Genomic DNA, 26,037 nt, shown 5'->3' with positions numbered 1-26,037 from the left:
ACTGGAAGACCATCCTGTCTTCTAAAATACTTTTAAGAATTGTAACTGATTATTGAGAGGGAAGAGTGCCATCTACTGAACACCCAGTGCTTTGTTCTGTAGCAGCAAGTCTGTGCTCAGACACTGCTCGTCCCACTGATCTTGACATTCCTCATTTTATCAGATCTGCCTAGTTTGCAATTTGGCACCATGTAATTGCCAGTGTTTTGGCTTCTTCTATGGATAAAAAAATAACCTTGGACTTGTATTTTTTAATTTATTTATTGTTTTAGGGTGGCATGCCCTTAGGGCCGATGCCAGCGACCGGAATGCCTTATATGGGGCAGGCTTCTTTCTTGGGAATGCGTCCAGCAGCCCCACAGTACACCCCTGACATGCAGAAGCAGTTTGCAGAGGAGCAACAGTAAGTGACACTTTACTGACTCTTGGGAAATTCTTCTTTTTTAAGGGGGAGATGTACTTTGGAGGAGTGGTCCATGCAGCAAAACTGTTGATAATTTCTCTAGAAAAGTAGTCCATTTAGGAGTACAGAATATTGTTGAGATCATTCCATTGCATTTGAAGGCCATCTATGAAGTTAGTAGTGGCTGTCATACAGCTCTGAGAAGTAGAAATGTGTGCACAAAGCCATCTGAATTTGAGACAGAAGAAATGGAAAAATCAAGCAGAAGCTTGCCATGAAAATTGTAATGAAAAACTATTTTCAGATTTATTTATTTTTTAATCATTTTGCTTCAGGAAGAGGTTTGAGCACCAGCAAAAATTCTTAGAAGAAGAAAGAAAACGGCGCCAGTTTGAAGAGCAGAAACAAAAGCTGAGACTCCTAAGCAGTGTGAAACCTAAGGTATGTCCTAAATAATAAGTGGGCTGTTTCCTTCCTCATATATATTTTTTTTAATGGCTTTTAATGGGATGGTCTCTTTCAACAAGAAAGTAAGTGAGGAGCTTACATGAGATGGTACATTACATCTTGAAAAGCATCTGGAATAATCAGTCCTTTACACACTCTTGGTGTAATGTAAACAAAGTCTGGTGTTGAAAACTAAATCAGCTTTTAAAAATAAACCAGCCTGGGATGTAACATTTGGAAACAGATTGAGCTTCTAGAATGGAGAATGTGTGGTTGCTCATATGTTAACTGTGTCCAAAACTTTGGACACTTGCAGTGATCTCCAAGGCTCTTATCTGCAAGAATACAAATACCTGAATAAGGTTTATATGTTGTTCTTGTGCATAAAGCTTTGTCTAAAGACTGAGGAAACACTGTTATAGTGCAGTCTGCAAAATAAATGCTTTCTAAATATGGGAGTTATTGTTGATATACCTCAGGAGGGCACTGCTGGAGAAAAGGGGTTCAGTCTGACAGCAGGCATTGCTAACTTTTGTATTGAAGGATTGTAGATATTGAAAGAAAACTGAGCTGTTCTGTGAATTTTTCAAAATGTGTTCTGTGATGTTTCAGACAGGTGAAAAAAGCAGGGATGACGCTTTGGAAGCCATTAAAGGAAATTTAGATGGTTTTTCTAGAGATGCTAAAATGCACCCAACACCAGCATCACATCCAAAAAAGCCAGGTTTGTTATTTTTCTCATCTTCCAACTGAAAATAAAACTCTTAATGTTTGAAATCCTCAGCAGGGGGAACTAATTCCAAGAAGTATTTTTATTTGGTTGCACAAAGCGTGCATATTAACTGTTTTGTAAAATAAAGTGTCATTTTAGCAACTGTTTGCTTGATCACATTATGAAGGTGAAATATTAAATATTAGCTTTTATTAGAAGACTTGAAATCTTTAGAAGAAAGCTTAATGTGCGTAACGTGGAATACTGTGGAAATTGATAATATGTTTATTCTTTTCTAGTCAAAGCATTAATTAATGTTTTGCAGAGTGCTTTTGAAGCTGAGGAGTGCTATACAAGTGCTAAGAACGAGCAAAACATTATGTAATGACTTCAGGGTACTGAAACAATCTACTTGTGTACCATTACCTGGGCATGGTCAAACCGAAGCCTTCTGTGATGTCTTCTCAGTAATTACTAGATTTGTAACAATTACTACTAAAGATTTCCTGTGGGTTGTAGTATAGTTCTGTGTCTAGCCTGAAACAAAGCTTTTCTAGACAAGCTTTTTCCTGTACAAAATCATTATATCCACTGTGGATGTGCTCCTTGATAATTTTGAAGTTACAGGTGGTTTCTGACAATTTCCCATTGTCTGTAGATTAGCCTGTCTTGTGTCAGTTTTGTTAAAATGGGTAACTATGTAAGGGTTCAAGCAGTGTCTAAATGAGTAGACGTTTCTTTTGTATCTTTGATATATTATTGAGTTTCTGAGGCTAAAACGTTCCTTTGAGGGAGAATGTCCCCTGTGCAGACCTCCTTTATGTTCAGTTTGAAATATTACCGCTTGATTTGTTTTGACCCAATCTGTTTAAAACAAACAGAATACTTTCATAGCTGGTGTTAAGAACCAAGTTTCAAAGTGTTTACATCATACAAATCTGGGAGAGAAGATGCATGGTTGGAAGTGGCTGCTCAGTTTTACCTTATGTGTTTGTTAGCTTGACAAAAATAACTCTTCACATCTCTGTCAAATAATGCATCCTGTGCTGATTCCCCTCACCCATTGGATATGTATACCTAATATTTGCCCCTTTTGCTCCCTTTCCATCCACGAACCTTTTTCCTCATCACTTTGCATTGTATGTTCATTCCATTTTACAGATCATCCCACATCATCCCATTCTGCTGTATCTGTTTCCCACTCTGCTTTTCTCAATGATGAAGAATTTAGTGACTTTATACAAGGGCCTGTTGAAATCCCTAAACTGGTGCCTCAACCCACCTCTCAGCCTTTTCAGCCTTACCGTTCTGCTACTGAGGCTGGGCAACTGCTTTCAGAAAAGGCTGTGGTCCAACCTCTCCCTCCAGCCCAGACTCCAGTGTTACCCATCCTGCATGGTACAACTGGGCAGGTTCCTTATTTTCCTCCCTCTGCATCTTCACCCAATATCCATAAAACAGGTAACTCTAAAGTATCTCTTTTTACATGTCACCATCTGTCATAGAGCTACACAGTTTTTACTTATTTTGTTGGGCTTTTTGTTAGTCTAGTTGGCAGAATGCTATATAGGCAATTAAGTAGAAACCTGCTGATCCATGGGAAAAGATGATTTAAGTCCCCTTCTTCCATCTCTTAGAACTGTAGCATAAAAACAAGTCACGTGTGGATCCAAAGATTGCTAAATATGCATAGGGCTGATATCCAGTGAATTAAGTCTTGTGTGCTAGCATCTTCATAAGTAAAAAAAGATACAGTTGGGATAGTGGTATGAAAAAATAACTATTATGCTAATATGGAGCACTTACATGCTTCCTGTCTTGGAGGCTAAATGGGTGGTGTTGAGATTAACATGAAGAATTTTGCAGATGTAAGTAGATATTGGACACTTCTGCTACTGATGCCTAGATGATTATGCAACGGTAATCCTAAGACAGAAAATAGTTTCATGTATTCCTCCTCCTACTTGTTGCTTTTTGTTTGTTGAATTTGCTGTGTATGTGTGGTAAGTAAAGGGCAGAACCAAGCTATCAAAGTGTTTGAGCAAGGTGGTGCTATTGGTTTGAGCTGGGATGGATATTCATCTTGATAACTCATCAGTGGTACCAATAATACTTTTCCTTTGCAAGTGCGGAATTGTGAACTGGATGGTTAATAACAAAACATAAATAATTCCTCCTGCTGTTTATTCAGGCTCTTCCTTGGAGGAGAAACTCTTAGATAATGGCTCAAATGAATCTGAACAAGAGCAAACCAAACTTAAAACATCTGAAGTTGGGCACAAAGCCTCGGCTGCAAGCCAAGTTCATCCCAGTCTAACCATCAATGACTGGGATGTTATAGGTGGACATGAAAGTGGTATCACTGCTGCTGAGGTGCACAAGGCTTCAGAACAAAACATAGCAGTTGAAGAGTGTGGTGAGCAAATGAAACATTTGACAGAATTTAAATCTAATAAGATGCTGCTTGAATGCTAACACTCTGTACACTAATTCTAAGGCAAATCCTGCGTAATTTTGCTCTGAACGCCTGCTTGAATAATATGTAAGTGCCTCCTGCTCCTCGCTAAAAGTATAACAACTACAATTTTGCTCTGAACTTTTTCCACTTGCATTTATTGCTGTAATCACTTTTAACATGTTTGTTTAATCAGGTCTTCTGTTTTAAAATACTGTCCTTTTTCTTGGGTGAAAAAGAAAAAAAAATCTCTAAAGATTTATTTAATTTTTTAAATTATTTAAGGAAACATCACTGAAGATGGTCAAATGTCATGGTGGGTTTTCATCTTTTAACTTTGAGGGGATAAAATCTTGTTAGGTTAAAACTCTTAGCTAGTTAATACTTGTTTCCCAGACAATTTGCCAGTCGTGTTATGTCTAAAATTATCTGTGCTTTAGGGATCAAAATTTCAAAAGCTGGACTAGATGAAAACTTTAAGCAAGCTTTAGTTCCCATTTGGATTTTATTAAACCTGACTATTGACTGTTTGGGTTTGTTCCAATCAAAATAGATGCAAGGGCTCTGGCGCACCTTGATAGTGCTCTGATGTTGTACTTGAGGGTTACATGAGCTGTGGGCTCCACTGTAGTCAAGTGTGATAGAAATACATGTAGCCCTTTGTGTAATCTCGCTTTACGGTGGCGGGGGTGTGTGTGTGAGAGGAGACGAAAAGGAGAAAGGTCCTATCTGTAGATAATTTAATTGGGCACTTTCTCAAGCAGTTATTTCTTTCCTAGAAGAACCATAACTTTATTAATAAACTTATGTGTTCCTCTCCTCAGTCATTGGATATGTTGGATATGTTGCTTTCAAATGTTTTCTTATCCAATATATTTAAAAAACATTATTGGATGAAATTAAATGGTCTGAATGGACATTTTTAATAAGCGGAGGGGCTTTGTAATACATGGTAAATTGCTAAAAGTGACTCTTTAAAGACTATACAGTATGAAATAGGAGCTGTTAATTTATTCATAGTTCAGTCAATTTCATTGTTCATTTTGTATAAATCCAACAGAATCTGATGCCTGATTTAAAAAAAAAAAAAGGTGGAGGGAAGGCACAGAGTGTGGATGGAAACTACCATCATCTAAGAGTATGAGACAGAGCGAGTTTAAATACAGCCTGCAGATGAAGGTGGTGCTGGAAGTGATTATGTAGAAGAACAATAGTTAAGAATAGTTCCAAATGTTGTTAAGGGTGCTTTGAAAGATGAGCTGAAGTACTTTCTGAGGAACAGTTTAGTAGTCAAGTGATGATGCTGAAAAATGGCAGACCCCTAGTCACCTGGGTATTATCAAAGTTTTGAGTCAGGCTCTCCTATCTATCAACTAAATATGGCTGAGAATTCCTTTTCACTTCTCATATTATTTGATTTTTAAGGGTCTGAATTTTATCAGATTTGAGGGTGAGAAGCAAGAATTAGTAGGCTGCAGAAGGAAGGGTGGTTAAAGGTGAAGAATAATGAGGCTGGAGGAAGTAGCAAATTTGCTTTACTTGACTGATGAAATGGAAGGAATTGCTTATATTAAAATGTACTTGGAATTGTGGGATGATTAGAAATTAGACTGCTGTCAGGAGAGAATCCATGTGGAAGATGAGGAGATGCAAGGGCACGGCAAAGACAATGAAGTCTGAAATGATTCTGATTTTTGTCAGAGCTCCAAGTTGAGCATGAAATCTGCTCAGGGAGACTAGATAGGAAGTAAAACCATGAGACTGAGGGGAAGAGTGCACACAATGGAGAAGGAAATAATCAGTTCACAGGGAGTAAAGTGTGGCAGATCCTGTTATGAAAGCCTGTAGCAGGGAAGGCAGCTATGATGTCTTCTGGACTTTAAGACTAGGAGCAATGGGGCAATGGGCACATTTTTGTGAACATGGCATAACATCTTGCTGAGATTCAGTCTAATAGGCTGTTTGTGGATTTACCTAGTAAGAATGTTCTGGTGGAAGGATGTGGTTCTTATGGTAGGTATGAATTTATTTATTCCACAAGTAGCCCTAATAACATGTAGTTGATGGAAGGACTAAATTTGATATGGCACAGAACTGCTGCTTTGAAACTTTGAGACAGTGAGACTTGAGCTTCTGTACAACTAGAAGGAGGCAAATGAGGAGTTCCTTATTTCATTATGTATATAACTATATTCTTGCTGTTACTGTCAAATCATTCTAGTTACTATTTTGAAATACATATTCCTGCAGTAGCCGTTTTTCCTCTGAGCACAGTGATTCCTATCTGAAATCTTTGCCTGAAATGCTAAATGATACTGACCAGCTATGATCTAGTGTTTAGAGTCTTTATACGCTGTCTCTGTATACCCTAATACAACTGTCTTTCTTAATGGAATACATTTAGGAGTTGGAGTATTCCCTTCACAGGACCCAATTCAGCAAATGATGCCTCCTTGGATTTACAATGACAGCTTGGTCCCAGGTAAACAAGAAAGTGGCATTTAGCCAAGTGTGCAATGTCAGGTGTGAATGTACATGTGCTTATGTTGCCACTTATTGATCAAAGCATTGCTCTTCAGTCATCAGATGCATCCTATATCTTTGATACAGTACATATTTATGGTGGCTTTATCTGCATTTGAAGAAGTAAGGGTTTTATTCAAGCACATCAAATGTTTAATCTAGAATTTGTTATGACAGCAGATTATGCTAGTAGAGGTTGTGTTGCTGATAATACTGCTTTCATGGGTAGTCTGGTTTTTGGCATGGCTTGTAATTAAGCAGGCTCACTTCTTAAGGCTATTTATCTTAGGTATGCAAATGACACAGTAAAAGGAAAATGAAATACTGTGGTAAATATTGATTACACTGAGGCTTAAATACATAAAGCTGTTATAACTATATTTTTGTATGGGTTATCCTGAAATTTCATTAAAGAAACATGCTTTGAAATGGAGAACTAAGTCTATTTTATACAAAATATCTTTTTGCTTGTTTTAAACTGTCTGTAAAGACCATCCATCACGTTTAGATAAAACATGATTCAATACAATGCTGGAATGCTGTTGCCTTACTTTACGCTTTGAATGTTACTAATTTGATATAATGTCGAGTTTGATAGACTCGATAGATAGATAGATAGATAGATAGAAAAGCAGTCTTAAATTCACTTGAAAATAGCCGTTGTCACTGTCTAACACTGACTCCTTCACAACAGAGTTGTATAAGAAAATTTTAGAAACCACTTTGACTCCTACTGGAATAGATACAGCTAAACTCTATCCCATACTGATGTCGTCTGGATTGCCCAGAGAGACCCTTGGACAGATATGGGCTTTAGCCAACCGTACCACCCCTGGGAAGCTCACAAAAGAAGAGCTCTATGCTGTCCTGGCTATGATAGCAGTAACTCAGGTATGACTAAGGCTTTGGAGATAGTGCAGAATGGTGGTTTGCTTGACTAGTCTGCCATGGGTTGTGTGTTAGCATCAGTGGCTGGTATACCACACCTGGAGGAAAATACTACTACTGTTGAAGTCCAGAGGAGAAACTCCCCTTGTAACTTCAGTGAGATTATAATTTCATCCCCTGCACTTACATTTCAGTTACTCCTTTCTGTAGTGTCAGTTGAGGGTAGTTGTTAGACATACCTACCAAACACTTGTGTACATATTCCTAGTGTAAAATACTGTCTGGTTTTCTTCTGTTGTATATGTGTCTGTTTTCCTCAAACTATGTGGTTTCTGTATCCCTTAGTCTGCAAATAGCTAGACTTGCTACCTCTCTCCTGAACTAGTGGAGTGTTAGACTTACATTTTTTGTCAGTGTAGTGTCATCTCTTAGCAGTTTATTTCTAAATACCAGCCCTGAATGAAAACTAAGGCAAGAATATCTTGAATGACAGAGATTGAAGCAGAGGTACGTTGTTGGAGTGGTGTGTAGGAAAGATGATACAGCACGCACAAGGTACAGCATAGCTGTGCTTGCCAGTGCTTAGTGGATTGGCTTACTAAAAGCCAAACAAGAATGCTGGCAGATGCCCCTGCCCACTCAGGGGGGTATCATTACCCTCTGTGTAACTCTGGCAGTCAGGGTGTTGAATATGATTGGCTTGCACAGGCTCCTGATAGCATGTTTTGATTTGGAAGGTTTACTTGAGGTTTGACCAATGTCCTGCTCCTTTCTGATTTCAATAATACAAGCTAGAAGCTGGAATCGAGAATGCAGTGTGCCTTTTTGTTGATGTACACGTGTGTATGGTTGTATTTGCTTTTCTGCCTTTGCAGAGAGGAATACCTGCCGTGAGTCCTGATGTGTTAAATCAGTTTCCAGCTGCCCCCGTTCCTACTTTAACTGGATTTCCAATGCCACTGCCTGCCTCAGTGAGCCAGCAGCCTCTGATTCCCTCCACACCGCCGGTCTCCATGCCTCTGAGCATCGGGCCAGCTGTGATGGGGATGAACATCACGGCACCGGCGGGCGGAGCTGCAGCACAGCCTTCAGGAGGATTCGTGCCATCCTACCCACCCAGTCAGGTTAGCTTGCTCTTGTTGCGTGGCAAATTCTCCCTTGTCCTGGAAAGAGAATTAACCTGACTCTCACAGCTACGTAGTGACAACAGACTTTAAGTAAACAGCAAAAAATGGAGCTGAAATCTAGCGTGTGGCATCTGAAAACCTGAAGTCATGCCACTAAGGATGTTTTTCTATTTTTTTCTGTTTCTTTCTGGTGGCATTAGAAGAGGCACAAAAGTGTTCTCCATTACAAACTAACTGCATTGAAAGAGGATTTAGTTGTAGTTAGGATTTTTTAATGCATGTTAAATGGAATTTTAGGTTAAGCTACACAACAGACTGTTAGCTGGTAAAATAAGTTAAGAGTTTTCAGGAACAACTGAGAACTATGAAAACCGTTGGTTTACAACACTGTAAATCATGTGGGGGATAAATTTTGCTGCTTGCAAGTGTGGTTCATCTTGCTTTGGAAAATAATAATTCTGATGCTTTTGCTGTATGTATTGATTTTAAATTATTGATTGATTTAAATTATTAACATTTGTCCTGTATTAAAAGATTACATGGCTATGATCAACAACACATGTAATGTGAAAGGAGTAGAGTTCCTTATTCACCTGTTCTTCATGCATACTACTTGTAATCCTGTACACCTTGTGCATGTTTTGAGTTGTGTGAAGTGGAAACACTGACCATGCAAATTTTGCATGCTAATGTTGAAAGTTTTTTTCCTTCTTTTGCTTTTTTTTTTTTTCCCCTGCTCTTAAGTCAGTCATGCTACTCTGAACTGCTTTCATGCTGTATGACAATTTGAAAAGTCAACAGTGTAGCAATTTACATGTTGTTTGTAATTCAGGTAGTAAAACCAGAAGATGATGACTTCCAGGAGTTTCAGGATGCTTCAAAGTCTGGCTCACTAGATGACTCTTTCACTGATTTCCAAGGGGATGTAGCTGGCTCCTCCAAAGCAGCCAGTTCACAGCACCGGAGCAGGTAGCACATCTTTGATTTCCACCCTTCAGTATTTTAGAACTCTTTTAAGAAATGAAATGTTTTCCTTTTTTGTGGGTTGCTTTCTGTCCTGTAATTTTCTTCTGTCGCCTGATTTCTACTCTGACAGTTTCTTTTGAAGGTTGTTACAACCACAATTAGGCTTTCTGAATAAAAAAAATGACATTTGGTGTGCCATAGGTGGTTGGCCATTCTTTAGCATTCTAGTCATCATACTGGGGTAAATTGCATTTACAAGGTATGGAGGTAGGTTTTCAAGTGTTTATACTACTGCACAGACAATTGAAAGTTACTTCATACTGTGCATTCGGGCAAATAACTTACATAAAGCTATTCAGAAAAAATACACTGGGGCAGAAGTTCTGCATTTAGTGCTGTGTGCTTCCATTAAAAATACGACCCCATGTCTGTTGGAGACGAATAGACCCTGATGTTAGCAAATGGTTTCTTTCTTCAGGTCCTGAATATGGACTGCAAAATTCATGTAAAGCGCACAACATCATACTCTTAAATGACTGAGAACTCCACTGGGCAGGGGTTTTGTTATTTCTATCATTTCTCTGGCCAGTGCTTAAACTTGGGATAATTGACTATAAATCTCAATTGAAATCTCATTCAGACTTCAGTGATTTTGGCTTTTCATTTGGGAGAGTGCCAAAATGTAATTCTGGATCAGGCAGATTTTGTATAACAAAATAAGTAAGCATGTTTACTCCCCCTGAGAGTTTACAATTAATCTTTCAAAGTTCTGTGACTACAAAATTTCAGTGTTGTTTCCTTTTACTGCACATGGCAAACGTTTATGTACCTCCCAGGTGTCTAATTGTAGTAGACATACAAATTTGCTGTGTATTGAACTGACTGTTCTTAGTTGCAAACAGTACTCACACTTTCCAGATAAGAGTGATTACCAGTTGCTTCCTCAGCAGTGACGTCAAATAGGGATACTAAAACAAATTGTTCTGTTACACCCTGCCTAACAGCATTCTACGTAAGAAATTTAATTTTGCTGATGTCAGAGTGCTACACATATCTGAAGATGCTCTATATTAAGTATATCTTAATTTGTGTTAGATGTCATTTCACAATTAAAGCTGTTCTGTTACTGAAAGTCTTAACAGAAACGCTGTTTGTAAATTCCACAGTGGGAAGTAGGGGATCATAAAAAAAATATTTAAAAAACAATGTTTCTTTTTCACTGCAGCAATTCTCTTTATTCAGTTGTAAAAGCGTTTGGTTTTGAACAGAATGTTACAATGAGCTATAATCTAATTGCTTATGGAGCTTTATTTTAAAAAAAGCCATCTGTAGAGTACAGATGATTAACCATTACATTTGCCAAGATTGCATATCTAATAGCCTGTTTTGCAGCGATGTGAAATTTAATTATATTACCATAAGCTATATTTTTTTGACATCGCAGACCATCATTAGCAGGTGTGTGCAAGTGCTAGGTTTGCATGTTGCTTGTAGCCTGCTGATAAGGAGATTTAAATGGCTCTGGAAAGATTCTTGCTTCAGGCCGAAGAACGCCATAGAAATTCATTCACATTTTCAATGTGCATAGTATTGAATGACATAAACTAGAAGTAAAATGCATCATTCATATGTAAAGGATGTTGTTCTGTAGAGCTGCCAAGGTCTGATAAGGGGGCTTGTGTGGAGGGCAGGCAAAATTCTCACAGAATGTCTTCTAAATCTTACAGCAGTTGCTAACATGGTCTTAGGTTATTATGGCAGTTTTACTATATAAAATAGAGTGTGTTTATGTGCAAAAAGATTTGCTTGTGTAGTTGTGGACTAATCCTTATTTTGCTGATTAGATAGCTACCTAAACTTGCTGATTTGTACTGACAGAAATTCAGTTATCCTTTCCTTCCTTTTGAACAGTGGTTCCACTTTATTCTCCTAATTTTACAATATGTAATGAAATGTAATTAGAAGTAAATAAGCTGAAAGTATGGAGCTGGCAAAATCTCATGCAGTTTTAACTCTTTATTATATCTAGTTCTATTAGGGAGACTTGTCCTTACGCTGCCCTGGGCAAAGCGATAAATTAAACAGCAGTGATTCCTGGGGCATGTCTGTGTGCTTATTCTCTCCTGGGCTAAGAATTCCTGTGGTGTAAAGTTCTAGAATGTTTTGTTAATGTTTTGGTACAAATTAAAATTGAGAATGGTGAGAACTGACTTCTGACCTAAAGAAATATAATCAGGTGAGAGAGAGTCTGAATTCACCCATCAGTTAGCCAGCTGCCTGTTTACATGCTCTTATTCTTAATAGATATTGAGGCCATTTACATCAGGTTCTTGATTAAGCACTCTTTAGTGTACAAACTTAGGTTTAGTGATTCAAATTGTGTAGTCATAAAAAGAGGGTCCTTTAAATAAAAACTGGAAAAGTAGGTTTCTTATGGATGAATTAAGGAACTTTGCTTTTATCTCTTTTGTTTTTAGTGTTCCTTCTTTACTAATGCCACTCCCAGGTAATAAGACACTCTCATCAACTGATAAGTATGCTGTGTTTAAAGGAATTGCAGCTGAGAAGCCTTCTGAAAATACAGCTACTTTTGGAGGTAAAAGGAAAAATATGAACTATTTATTGTAATATTTTGTATATCTTGGTTTTGGCATTGATAAGATATATTAATATTTAAAATTCAGAGCTATTATGACAATGTGACATTTACTATATAAATTCATAACATCTTTATGTATATGTATTTCTTATATTCACTAGATTGTGGAGACAAGTATAGTGCTTTCCGTAAATTGGAACAACCATCAGAGAGCAAATACTTAGGTAAGTGGTATGCTTTTTGGAGCTGTTTTAACATATTTTCATTTTATTTTTTTAGCAGTTCTCTGTAAGCTGCAGAATTTCCATTGCTATAATTCTAGAGCAATGGTGATTCTGCTTCTCTAAACAACTTAGCAGGAAGTATCCTGAAAAAATAGTGCAACATACTATTGGAACAGTCTACAAATTACATTTGTAGAAGATTGGCATCTCTTCCGGGTGCTTCTCAGTTTTATTTTGAAATAATGATTTGGTTGGAATTTGTTCATTTAAGTCAGGAATCATATATTATTAGAAGACAGAATAAGATGCTCCTGGACAAAATCACAACTTTTTTCTGTTGTTAGGGCAGTATTTAAACTTTTCATGGTCTCTGGTGCTCTAAGAAGAAATCTGATCACTTATTTTGAAATTTGGGTTTAACTGTTTTTTGTTTGGGAAAAGTAAAAACTAGATGGCATCTGAGGTACAATGTCTGTAATTACAAAAGCACAGTCCCCCTAAGCCTTTTCCAGAACCATCTATGTCTAACTCATTTATGCAATATAAGCGGTAATCTCATCTTTTTAATCGGATGGGGAAAAACTCTCAAACTCTATAGCTTTCATATATTATCAGTAGACAGATCAGAACATAAACAGATTACTAACTTAACCTGACTTCCACAGATTTATGCTATACCCAGCATTTTGTTTCATTATCAGAAAACAACTTTAGATTCTAGGATAAAACTGCTTACCTGAGTTCACTGCTACTCCTTATTTTTCAAAGATGGAATTATTTTTTTCAAACACTGAGTTTCTGAAACTCCTGTAATGTTTTGTGAGGTTCTCATGCTCAGTACCTCTTCAGGATTAAATGCATGCAATGAAATGAAATAACATTTTATCTCTTTCTGTACATGTTCTAAAATATAGAAAATTACTGTATTTGCCTGCTGTCCAGGTCTGACCACTCTTAACCCTTTCACCAGCTTACATTTCTAATGGAAAAGTTTGCAATTCATCAGTAAGTTTAGTTTGCTGTGATATTTTAGTTTTGATCTGTGAATAGCAATTTTATAAATATTTGTATTGTTGCTGGGCCAAGTGAATTGATTTGGAGGGGACAGAGAATGGAAGGATATGTCAGGTACAGTTATGGTCCTTTACTGTTATTACAAAGAGTATCCTTTTAAATCTTGGTTAAACTAATTTCAGGTATAACACTGTGGTAGCTTAAGAATTAAATGTTAATGGTGTACTTCTAAAATAGAACAAAATCTGTTTATTGGACAGGTCTTAAAGTATGCATCAATACTTCAAAATTACAAGTAGTAATAATAAACAAGTACATACATGCTGGTGAATGGGTTAAACAACATTTTTCATGTTCAAAAGAAATTGCTTTATAAAAAAAAAATAATTGTATATGAACATGAAGAAACTTATAAAATTAGTACACCACAGTGTTTAATGTAAGTTCAATGAAAACACTGTTACCTAATGTTTAATCAGGTTTAAATTATAATGCTTACATAGCACAATGTTCCGTTCAGAAGGTAGCTGAACTAGAGATGTGCACATCTTATGATTAATCATGCTCACTTTCATATGAAAGTCTGTCTCCAAGCTTCTTAGTAAAACTGGAGTCGGTCTTAGCAGAAGCTAGAAAATGTCTAATCTATATTGCATTTACTGACATTCTGATCACTTAACACTATGGTATGTTTAGGTGAATCTGGCAGAAGGAAAACGCGATAGATTAAAATGAGAGTTTAAAAATGTTCTAAAACAACACGTTAGGATCACCGCCTTGCATTCTTTTCTGTTTGGGTGTTTGTCTCTTTACCCGTTGGATTCCCCATTATGCTCAGCTGGACAGGCGTGTCGGCTGTCTGCCTTTCACGTGTGCTTTTTCACAAGTACCTTCAGCCATCAGGCAGGCCTGCTTGGTCTCTCCTGTGTTCCCCTTTCAGCTTATCATGGTTGCTTTGGTCTCAACCCTCTGCTGACGCCCCATGAACAAACTGTATTTGGGCAATATTTCAAAGGGAGGGAGGGGAAGAATTGCTTCTGTGCTAAAGCAAGTAATATATTGATATAAGTGAAATTCAAGCTTACATTTCACCACTTGGTAAATAGAAGGACGAGGTGGGAAAAGGAACTTATGTGGAAGCTGCATAAGACAGTGCTGATCGCCTTTTGAATCTATTGGTTGTGGTGTGTTCTGATATTAACTTGGTGTAAAGGGAATTTAATACGACTTTGAGGAAGACTTAAGTGTTTGCTGGAATGACTAGTGGAATTGCTGACCTTGAAACTTGTGTGGTTCATAGAAGTTGAGTTTGCAGTTCTACATGCATCCTGAGGTCTTAATTTAAATAGTTTGCATAAAAACTTCTGACATTGCATGAAATAATTTGCTTGCTTGCATGGTGTGAGCATGATGTATTTGTTGTCGCTGCAGTGTCTTATTATAGGGTTTTTTTAATTGTTTTTATTCTCAGGAGATAACCTTGCAGAATTCAAGCCCGCAGGAACCGATGATGGTTTCACAGATTTTAAAACCGCTGACAGTATCTCACCATTAGAGCCACCTACAAAAGACAAAACTTTCCCTACATCCTTCCCTTCTTTGCCCGTTCAGCCAAAACAGCAAACACAAGCAAAGACCTCTTTGAATCTAGCAGACTTGGATCTCTTTTCCTCTACTGGAGAAAACAAGCAGCCATCCTTTCCACCTGCATTTAATGCATCAAAATCAGGCTCCTTTCCTCCACCACCCCTTCCAACTACCACTGCCCAACCAGCACCCAGCAAAAGTTCAAGCTTAGCTGATGACTTTGGAGAGTTCAACCTTTTTGGGGAATTTTCTAATTGCGCATCAGCCAGTGGACAAGATGACTTTGCAGATTTTATGGCTTTCAACAATAGCAGTGGATTTTCCGAACAAAAAACAGATGACAAATACAATGCACTTAAGCTAGAGGCCGGTCCCATTCCTCAGTCTGGCTCATCTGCTGGCACAGTGAAGAGTGGGCAGAGTTCTGCCACCGCTGCAACGCCCACCAAATACGATATCTTCAAACAGCTTTCTCTGGAAGGCTCTGGAGCAGGCTTTGAGGAGGCAAAGGACAACACACTTTCTTTAGTGAAGAGTGATGATGATTTTGCTGACTTTCACTCCAGCAAGTTTTCTTCCACGTGCAACAGCGCGGAGAAGTCCCTGGTGGACAAAGTTGCAGCTTTCAAGCAGGCCAAAGAAGACTCTGCTTCTGTGAAGTCTCTGGATCTCCCTTCTATTGGTGGCAGCAGTGTCGGCAAGGAGGATTCTGAAGACGCGTTGTCTGTTCAGTTTGACATGAAACTGGCTGATGTGGGAGGAGATCTTAAGCATGTCATGTCTGATAGCTCTTTGGATTTGCCAACAGTTAGTGGCCAGCATCCACCAGCAGCAGGTGAGGAACTGGTTAGATTGCTCTGGTAACGTAGGTGGTGGAGATGTCAGTGTTCTTCTGTGTGCTAATTACAGTATTATGCACTAGTCTTTCAGTAGTGAAAGACTTCTAAATCTCTGTACCCGCTAGCCAACAGCCCCTTAGCAGGGCAGTGTTTATTTTTTGTCTTAGAAGACTATAAATAGATTGAACAGTTTGAACTCCATGCCAGTTTATTTTTGAGATTTGACAACAACATATTACTGGTACCTGTTAGCTACTGTCACGTAAGGGATTCGAGTGGAAAATTTTCTAATGCAAACAATGTCATTCCATTCATATTAGCAAGACGAATGGCAGAGAGTCTCACTTTAATCTCTTGGTTTCAACAAAGCATTTGGCTTGGGGACTTAACCCGCTCTGTGCTTCTAAAAGGGTAGGCAGAACACTAATTTGTGCTGTTAATGAAAAGCTGTCTAATCAACAACAGTAGTATATTCCTGTTACGGTGGGGCTTAATCTGTGTAGCCAGTATTTTGCAGGACTGCAAGTAGAAGTATTGCATACACTTTTAGACTTCAAACCCTCATTGGAATAGTTGTGCAAAGGGCCTGTAAATGCTAGTCTCATGATTGGTAACTCCTGGACCTAAATTTAGAACCATGGGACTTTTACTTTATCCCTGTCGAGTTTTCACCTTCTTTAATTTCCCTTCATGAAAGTATTCCTGAGAGAGTGAATTGACCATCTCTGATCTGATCACATATCATAAAACAAATTTCCCAAGTGTCCTGCTTTTTCTTTTCATGTGTACATAGGAAGATAAGATGTAGTTAAATGTTCTGTGGCCTTCAACAATACAGGAACCATTACTGTGTTCTAGCGACAAGTATTATGCAGTCAAAGGCTTTTCTGAGCAGGGGGGAGCATACAAACTGTAAATGTAAAAGCTGTTACTGCAAGAATTGGTTATTTCCATATGAAATATTTCTTCCATTTTTGCAGATAAGGGTAGAGAAAATACACAGTACTGTAATTTTGCATTATACAATATTTTTAAGTAGGGGAGAGAAGTAAGTTGGCAACTTTGACATGGAAGATACTCTATAACAGGGTAAAAAATATCAGGAATAATTTATTAGCAAAGACATTTAATTTTCATATTACTGCTTGGTAAAACTCCAAGTTGAGTGAGCTGTCGAAAACGTAGCACCTACAGTGTATTCTTGAATGTTTATTTTGGTTTTGAAAGCACTTTTTCCTAATATTTTTCTAGCCTCTTTTGGTGGTAGTTTGACCTAAGTAGCTCTTCTACAGGATGTGAGCTTTTGCCACAGAAATCAGTGATTAATAATTGCCATTTGTGGCAGGAAAGACTTTTTTGGTTTGTTTAAAGGGGTTAGCCGATCATGTGCTTGTTGCTAAACTTTTGAACTCTGAAGTATTAATTAGAAGCTATTTTTATTAAACTTAAACAAGCCTGTATTCTCCTATGGTGCCAAGCTAGGTGTTTTTCCACAGGGAGAGTCTTACTCCATTTAACTCTGTTTGCATTTCGTAGCGAAGCGTGCTCTGGATGATTTGTTACGAATACTTCTGTTCTCATGTGTTCCTTTATGTGTGTTTGATGCATTTCAAACTATGAACTGCCGATGTTCAAGCCAATTTTTTCAGTTTACATAAAGTTAAAAAGCAGATTTTTTTCTCTTAATTTTCTTCGATCTGTAAATCTAATGTCAAAAAGGGACAGTATCCCTTTGTCATCCTCACTGCTGAGAAATGGGAGACTAATCATTGGGAACTGTATGTTTGTAAGCACCGTGTAACATCTCCAGTGAAACAGCAGCGGGACAGAGGTGCTGATAAATGATTTGACTTTTCTGACATACTGATGCAGAGGTCTTTGTCCTTTGGCTACTGAGATTTCATGTTCCATAGCTTCCAGGTATGGGCAGGTAGGTTGCTTTACACTGGGAATTAGAAAGAAATTGTTAAGTTGCTTCCCATACAACAGACTTTGATCTCTGAGGGAAGAAAGGTTTTCAGTTTTGCTCTCTCCAAAGGGGATACGGTCTCTTTAAACTTTGCTATAATTCTTTGTGTGGAAGGTAGATTATACTAATGTTGCCTGATTTCTCTTGCATTTACTTCGTATAACCCTTTGAGCACTGGCTGCATGCTGTTAGTTTCAACCAGGCTGCTTCTTTTAAACCAAATTTATGTTTCAGTCCAAGACGAAAGCATTTTAATTAGCACCTAGTCATGTTATATGAACCTAATTTGTTCCGCGTCCTGCTGAACGTTGCAGCGAGAGCATACCCTCGCCTGGGTATTCTCAAAGGGTTATCCATTTGCTGCACTGACAAATCTGTAAAGTACCTTTTTCTTTGGCATTATTGGAGATCTCTGTATATTTTAATCAACTTCAGGTTTTTTGCTGCTTTTCTAATGTCTAATTTCAACTAAACATTTCCTGTGTGAATGTGCCTTCTCAGATCTGCTTTGATATCTCTCTTCTGCAAGTATTGACCTGCATGCTTTATTCTGATAACGCCCTTATGAGCTCCTATGTATCACTATCTTTTGTGATCTGTAAGTCCTGCTGTGTTAATAAATATTATCTTGGCATATTTTGAAAACGTGGGGATGTGTGTGATTTGTTGCAAACCAGCAATGTATGTCTTTTTCCTGAAAAATACAAAGTTTAAAGTTATAGTATCCCCTTAGAGCTGGCGAGTGCCTTTCTCTTGCAGAGCAGCGTGTGAGTGAGCCTCTTTCTCCTCTTCAAACACTTTAACCTCACTCCCTGTGCGCTTCTGACGCTTTCTGTATCAGGCTAAATAATATTTTTCAACAGAGCACTTTTTGAGAGGGGTTGAATAGCGGAAATGTGTGGATGGCAGGGGTATTTCTGTGAGTTGGTATGGTGGTAGTTCAGACTGAAGACAGAAACGACACTGTCTGTGCTGTTGTCTGCTCATCTGGACTTCCCTGCTGCCAGCCAAGGTTATGATACACCTTTGTGAAGGGGACCAACTGGAAAATGTGTCACTATCTAGGCCTTTATGAGTAGGAGCCCATTAAACAATATTCTGGTATTTATTTAGCCAATCTAGAGTGAGTTAATCAGTGCCCCAAAGTAAAGGGCCCTGATTCCTTTTTCTGTTTGGGAAGTCCTGCCTTTCTAAATACTGAAACTTTCAAACATGAATGACAGCTGCAAATTTGTGTCACATAATTATGCCACTTTGAATTCCTCCAAATTCTGGGCCACTAACAGTTTGGGATTAATGTCAAATTAGCAGACAAGGTAAAAAGCTGAAAATAATTGAGATGTAGAATATAGTTAAAAGATTAAGTCAGCACAAACTGGGTTTTTGTAGTTCCTTGCCACAAGACCAAAAACCAGACTAGAAACCAGACCATGTTTTTTCTTCTTTACACCAATCTTGAGATACCTTAAAAGAAAGAAAAAGAAAAAAAGCCCACCTCCCCCGTCTTTTATTCTGGAGAACCAGTAGGTTATGCCTAGCCCTACAGCTTTTTAAACTGAAGGCTTGAACATAAACCAGAGACACCCAGTTCTGCAGAGCTTGTGCTGTTAGTATTGGTTCACCTAATCACACCTGGAGGAGGGAGAGTAATGTTCATGACTATTACATTTTTGTCCAGACTTGACAGTCAAATTCACTCACTTGCTCTCTTTCAGTGTAATTCTGGAAATAGAAAAGCATAACAATATGTGTTTAGAGGCCTTCGCAGGGTAACAGTGGAGGGTGTGTACGTCTTTTCTGCACACCTCCCAAGCCAAGCCAAAGGGTGCAGAGGCACAGCAGCTGCCCTGGGCTCTGCGGGACTGAGCTGAGCCATCCCTTTGCTTCTAATGCAAGCTCAGGGGGTCTTTATTTTGCTGTGAAATGTTGGTTTATTATGATAATTAAAAAATAATGAGCAAATTCTTTAATTCCAGAGGTTTGAAGGCTTTTTCTCTCCTTTTTCCTTCATTTTTATTTATTGTACAGTGTTCTTGATGGTTTCCACCTTAGCAGCACTAGGTACTGCCATCCTTTAGCAAAAGTAAATTGGAGTAACTCCCTTATCATTAACGCTATTCCAGACTTCAGCACCTGAGAAATGGGCTTTGAATTTTCCTGATTGCTGATAGGCATGACACAGATAGCAGTAGTACGTACAAGGCTCTGTATTCTTCCAGTTTCATCTCTGCCTTTATCAGGTGAAGCCCCACTGGAACTGGTAAGAAGGTGGTGCCTGTCTCCGTCCAGTCTGTGAACTTGTTGCTCAAACCGCTGGTGATGTTCCTAGTGTTAACAGCTCTGGTTTTGGTGTGCTGATGCTGTTCCACAAGGAACAGAACTAGCTACCACGTGCATCACTCTAACAACCCTAAAATGACATGAGATTTATTTATTCATCAGTATTTAATATAAACTGAAATATAAAAACTATGTTGGTTAAAATCACTAAATATATTACAGTCTTCTGAATTGTCTTTTTCAGTTTTCTTTAGAATATCACTAAGGCTGTCAAGAGTTTTCCTTAAATGATTAAACTGTTGACATTGAAGGCTCCAGCTTGTAAATTGCCTCCAGCCATAACTTAATCCTTGGTCGTTGAAATAAATTGTTATAGTTGGCTGAAATGAAGGATGTCAAGTTTTTCTGTAGATGAGATAACGCTGGGGAATGGTGTTTTAACTGTTTTTCATCCTCTGTCAGTATTCTCCCGTACATTCCTTGGCAGCTATTGCCTTGCCTCTCTCCAGCAGGCTGGATTGTATAGCTGTGGCTGGCCCCAGGTGATGACCAGGCAGGCTGGACTATGGTTTGGTAGTTCAAAATGGATGGAAAGTAAATGGTAAATATCTTCAAACCTTTTGCTTTGGAAGAAATACAAATTTGGTTTGGTTTCTAAAGCTTTTGGAAACTTACTGCCCTTCAGCATGACGCTGTGGAGATCACTTTTTCCATTCTCGGTTCACTAGAGAATATTTTTGAGTAAAAGAAGTTTGGTTACATGATACTTGAATGGATCTGACTTGGATTTCTACAGGCACACATGCACCCATCCCATCTTGCCCCCATCTATGTGATTTGAGAATCTATATCCAGTGATTTAATCTGGGTGTGTTTTGTGGTTTCACCAGTGCAAAGCTGACAGTGCTAATGACGTGTGGCTTTAACTCTATCGGGAGTAAGAGCTTTTGGGTTTTTATAACAAAACTAAACTCAAATCTCTTGTGTCATTTCTGAAAGACACCACAGAATTGCTACTGAGATTACTAAGGAATACTGATTTATGGCGATATATTTCACTGAAATCTATTGGTAAATCTCTTGTGGTAGGGTTGTAGGATTCCTAATGCAAGATCAATTCACGATCTGCCCTGCTTCGACAGGGAATTTGCTGTATGCTCTCCAAAAAATGCTAACTAAGAAATCACTTTTAACCTTGCAAAAAAAGATTGTGTATCCACAAAACAAAGTGTTTTCATAAGAGTTTGAATGAATTTAGTCTTTGCTCATTTTTTTGATAAAATTTGATGCTTCTCAGCAGTTCAGATTCTGTTCTTACTAAAAGTGTCCTCCAGAAGGAAATGGTGGTAGCTGCACAGAATCTGTCTTCCTTAAGTGTGATGTTTAGTCAGAAGTAATTAATTTTTTCCCCCCACTTAATCATCTCTTGCTTTGAAAAAAATACTATGGGTACACATGCATCTTTTAAAATTTTGAATTGCCATACCAGCAAAATGAAGCTTTTATTACATCAGAGGCTACAACTGGAGCATTGTAACTGGAGCTTTTTTATTCATCACACGTAACTTTGGTTTTTAAGAAAAAGGCTGTTGGAGGAGCAGTTCTTAACACTGCTTAATAAAACAATCTTTTTGCCAATAATAAAGATACCCACATCATGAAGAGTTCTCTAGGGTTAGCCAAGAAGTGCTTTTCACATGCAAACTGCTTCTTTGCTTATTAGGCTGGTGGCAAGTTGCTGTGCCACCTGTTGAGGGGAAAGCTCCTCGCTTCATTGTGCGGCAAAGGTACTAAGAGCTCAAATAAGCCTTTAGTGTTGCCATAGCTATGACAAAGGGTATGGTTTTACTTCCTCTACTCAAAAACATCTGTCACAAATGATTCTATGAAGTGCAGTGCTTGGCACAGCAAATGTTTGGTCTTCTGCAATGGAGTAAAAATTCTTATAAAAGCTAATTTACCTTGGATTACGGACAGTTACACATACATTCTTACTTTTCATACTTTTCAATAAATTGTTTTAGGACGGCTTTAGCTGTAAACACTGTCTCTGAACACAGTATTTTTCCTGTAATAGAATACCTTAGGAAAGTGTATTCACCAGAGTAATCCTTTCGTAACTATTCAAATAAATAAAATGTACAGAATTGAACTATTAAATTTAGTCTCAGCTCTTACACCTATGCAGATGGGTTTCACGTCTGCATGAACTCACGTAGAGAATCTTGAATCTTAATTTGTGAATAATTAAAACACTGTTTCTGCCTTCCCTGCCATGGCCTATTGATTGCAGGCGAGGCATGGGGTGTTCAGGATTCCCACTGAAGCCTGCTGCTGGTTCTGCCTGTCCCTGAGCCAGGATCAGATGGAGTACACTGACCTGGTCCTTTAGGATGTATTTTCAGCTCAAACTCTTAGCAATTATCAAAGAAATCATTCACAATAGAATGTGAATGTGCAGATCTTCACAATAGGATCATCCCTTTCTTTTCATTTCCTGGTGAACGCTGAAACAATAGCAGTGCTTAAATCTTTGCCGGCTTTTGGAGTCAACACAAATTGGAGGGGGGCGGGTGGAAAGGTTGCCTAGTGTACTGTGGTATTTTCAAGATCCCAGGATTAATTACAGTTGGCTAACATTTTGGAGGTTATTCTGGCACTCTCTTTAATGCTAGCAAAGCTTTCATTTAACTTCCTTAAACAAAACCGTACATTTGAGAGCACAAGGTGTGGTTTCTTGTGATAAATTACTGATCCCTTGCAAGTCTGCTCCTTTTCACCTCGGAGCCTTCTTTCTGTTCAGTTTTGCCATAAGCAGGTGATTTCATCTCTGGTCTGTTTACCCTTCTGTAAACTGCTTGCTCTAGAAATTTAATATTTGAATGGCACTTTGAAATCTTGATGCATATATGCTAGGTGCTAAGGTTTGTTATTGAGATGCTGTCATGTGCAAATGCAGCAGCTGCAGGAAGACTGTCCCTTAGGAAGATCTGATAGATGACACACCATGCATCACTGACCCCTTGCAAAGGGCCTTTTATTGTAGTAGCCATTAAACTCTATCATTATATTGCATATTTGTGGGACTTTTTTAATTAGCTATGTATGTGGGTCATGCCTGGAAAGCATCCTAAAGCATAGTGTGCTCTCCCATTCCAGCAAAATGAATAAATCAAAGAAGAAATGTTTTGTTAAAATGGCTTAATCCTTGGGCTGGTGTGGCCAGATCGAATAAAGAGGGCAGCTGGAAAGTCAGCTTGTTCCCACCCTGGCTGTATTAAACCCAGGTTGCTGCTGCTGTGTGCCAGCTAGTTAAGACCATAATGTTTATCACAAGAGTGTCAGCTAAAACGATGCTAAGAGAATATATTTTCTGGTTTGGGTTTGCTTTACCTCGAGACCGTTTGACCCTAGGCGCTGAGCAGTGGCTGAATGTCTAATCCAAACTGACAATTGTTAATGCTGGAAAACAAATGCCAAATGTAGTATGGTAGGGCTTTTTTTTTTTTTTTTTAATGCTTTTATGAAAACTACCCAGCCCCTGGCTCTCTGTGCCTTCACTATGGATCAATCTCAGTCTAAACGTGAAAGATCAGTTGAATGAATAACGGACAAAGCCCAGCAGACCCTGGTCACTGTGCAGGCTCCTTTCCTGCCTCTAATGTAAGCAGCCAGGCTCTGTGTCTCATACCTGCTCATGGCAGTGAGAAGAGCCTATTGGCCCATATAATTGCCAGGTGAGTATCAAATGTTTGGAGCTTTCTGCAAAATAATTGGATTTTCTCTATACTTAACTGAATAAATAGTTTGTAAAAGCTAAAACATGATCTTTGCAATATTCATGTCATTCCTGGAACCTGTAAGTTTGAAGAGTCGGCCATGTGGCACCGCAGTAACTGTGATAAGCTTAAACAGGATTTCTGTTTTTTTAAATTTTTTGCAGCACATTTATACATAATTTGTATCAGAGCATGAATATAAAATTAAAGTGTATTAATACATTATCAGAGGGAATGGAAAAGTTAGCCCAGTCTTCTATGTGGTTGGTTTTGATTGTAGATTCTGCAGCCAGTATCAGAAAACTGAACTGGTGATCTGTGCAGTCTGTACTGTCTAGAAACGTGGGGGTCTAAAGTGTCGTTTCACTACCTGTAGTGGAAAGGTGCCTTTCAGCTTCAAATATAAGACAATATACAAAGGTCAAGGCTTACATTTATTAAATGGATAAATTTTTGTATTAATTGCTTAGGTATTTTTTACATTATTTTTGTGCAAACTCTAAGCCTCATTGAAACAACAATTCACTGTGTGTGTTCTTGCAGTTCTTTAAGACTCTTAGCAAGTTGCCATTGTTTTTATACAGTGTAGAGAGATTAACGTTTGAACTTCAGCTTCTAATTGTAGGGGTTTGTCTTTTTCAGATATAGATGACTTAAAATGCGCCCCATTTGGAAGCTATAACAGTGGGTCTGCAGTCAGCAGCCTGGCAAGCTACGACTGGTCTGACAAAGAAGATATTCATCAGGGCAAGAAGCTCTCCTCCTTTGTCCAGTCTTCAGGAAGTGGATCCTCTGCAGCTACTTCTGTTCTTCAGAAGAAGGAGACCTTGTTTGGCAGTTCAGAAAACATTACCATGACAACAGTTTCCAAAGTGACAACCTTTTCCACAGAGGATGCTTTACAGGATGTTTCCTTTGCAGCCTTTGCAAACTTTAAAGACTCTGGACCAATATCCAGTGGTCCAAGTGATGATGACATTGGAGACTTTGGTGATTTTGCAAGACCATCATCAGAAGCACAGGATGCAGCAGCTGATACAAATCAGGAGGCAGATTTCCTTGGTAGTGGTATCTCTTCTCAACTGGGAAGAGAGTCCACAGATGACTTTGGAGAATTCCAAAGTGAAAAGCCAAAAATCAGCAAGTTTGACTTCTTGGTGGCAACTTCCCAAGGCAAGGTGAAATCTAGTGAAGAAATGATCAAGAATGAACTGGCTACCTTTGACCTGTCTGTTCAAGGTAAGCCTGCGCAGGGTGGAGGAAGCTCATAATGCATGTGTTTATCAAAGGCTAATTTTTCTAATTGAATTATAAGTTAGCTAATAGGGATTGTTCCAAAGGCTACTGGAAGTGAGCTGAATCTTCTTATTCAATTCCATGGCATTTGGAACAGGTCTTTTTCTAGAAAAAAAATATATTGTGGTGCCAAAAAGTTGTACAAATTGAGGGGCTGGGGAAATTTGCACCAGTTGCTAAGTAAATAGAAGGCTTTGTTCTGGAGCAGTAGGGCAACCTTTGCTACCACTTTATTAATTTTAAATAGTCTGTGCCTTTATGAGTAAAAGAATAACTTGTTTATAACCTAACTTTTTAGGGTCTCATAAAAGGAGCTTAAGCCTAGGTGACAGAGAAATCAGTCGCTCTTCACCTTTACCAGTTTTGGAACAGCCATTTAGAGATCGTTCAAATACTCTAAGTGAGAAGCCTGCTTTGCCTGTCATCAGAGACAAATACAAAGACTTGACTGGGGAAGTTGAGGTAAGGAGTTACCTGGAATACAAGTAAATTGAGAATGACTTCCATCAGTGTGATACCAAGAGTGTTCTGTATCCAACTCTTTGGGACTTTAGCTATTTGAACTTAGGGTATGATGCTAAGATGGCATCTGGGTAAGGTTAGATGTCTTGGTTAGAAACTGCTCATAAAGGAGATTCCTTCTCTCCTGTCTTTAAAGTCTTGTGGGGAAAATGCTGTTGTCTGAAACTCGGTCAGAATCACTTGACCTTGGAGTCCAAGCTTGTAACTAGAAGTTAGTTATGACAAATCTAATCTCAGCTTTGGCACTGAGACCATTGGCTTTGGGAAATGGCTTAACTTTTTTGGCTGTGTGGTGGTTGTTTTTCTTGCTCGTCTTGAGACTAGATGGTAAATGGACTCAGATTAGCTTCTGCTAATGCCCATTTCTAGAACAGCAGACCTGTAACGAATGTGTTGGGAGTAGGTAT

At 38.5% G+C, this 26,037-nt stretch overlaps 1 protein-coding gene across 5 annotated transcripts in view; it reads left to right on the top strand.

The window, feature by feature from the left end:
• SYNRG (synergin gamma) overlaps positions 1-26,037 on the top strand; it is a 43,488-nt gene that overhangs the window by 7,971 nt on the left and 9,480 nt on the right. For 2 of the 5 annotated variants that reach the window (XM_055720506.1, XM_055720501.1), the window contains exons 4-17: positions 273-403; positions 739-844; positions 1,463-1,574; positions 2,724-3,023; positions 3,754-3,978; positions 6,422-6,499; positions 7,235-7,431; positions 8,304-8,552; positions 9,388-9,524; positions 11,999-12,117; positions 12,282-12,344; positions 14,830-15,780; positions 24,455-25,051; positions 25,407-25,570. In XM_055720506.1, coding sequence (XP_055576481.1) covers positions 273-403; positions 739-844; positions 1,463-1,574; positions 2,724-3,023; positions 3,754-3,978; positions 6,422-6,499; positions 7,235-7,431; positions 8,304-8,552; positions 9,388-9,524; positions 11,999-12,117; positions 12,282-12,344; positions 14,830-15,780; positions 24,455-25,051; positions 25,407-25,570 — 3,429 coding nt within the window. The remainder of the gene's footprint in view (positions 1-272; positions 404-738; positions 845-1,462; positions 1,575-2,723; positions 3,024-3,753; positions 3,979-6,421; positions 6,500-7,234; positions 7,432-8,303; positions 8,553-9,387; positions 9,525-11,998; positions 12,118-12,281; positions 12,345-14,829; positions 15,781-24,454; positions 25,052-25,406; positions 25,571-26,037) is intronic. The other 3 variants (XM_055720530.1, XM_055720522.1, XM_055720514.1) reach the window with 2 other exon arrangements.

Source organism: Falco cherrug, chromosome 1 (genome assembly GCF_023634085.1).
Source record: "Falco cherrug isolate bFalChe1 chromosome 1, bFalChe1.pri, whole genome shotgun sequence".
Classification (NCBI taxonomy): Eukaryota; Metazoa; Chordata; class Aves; order Falconiformes; family Falconidae; genus Falco; species Falco cherrug.
The sequence above is the reverse complement of the archived record's forward strand: the minus strand, read 5'-3'. Positions and strand labels throughout refer to the sequence as shown.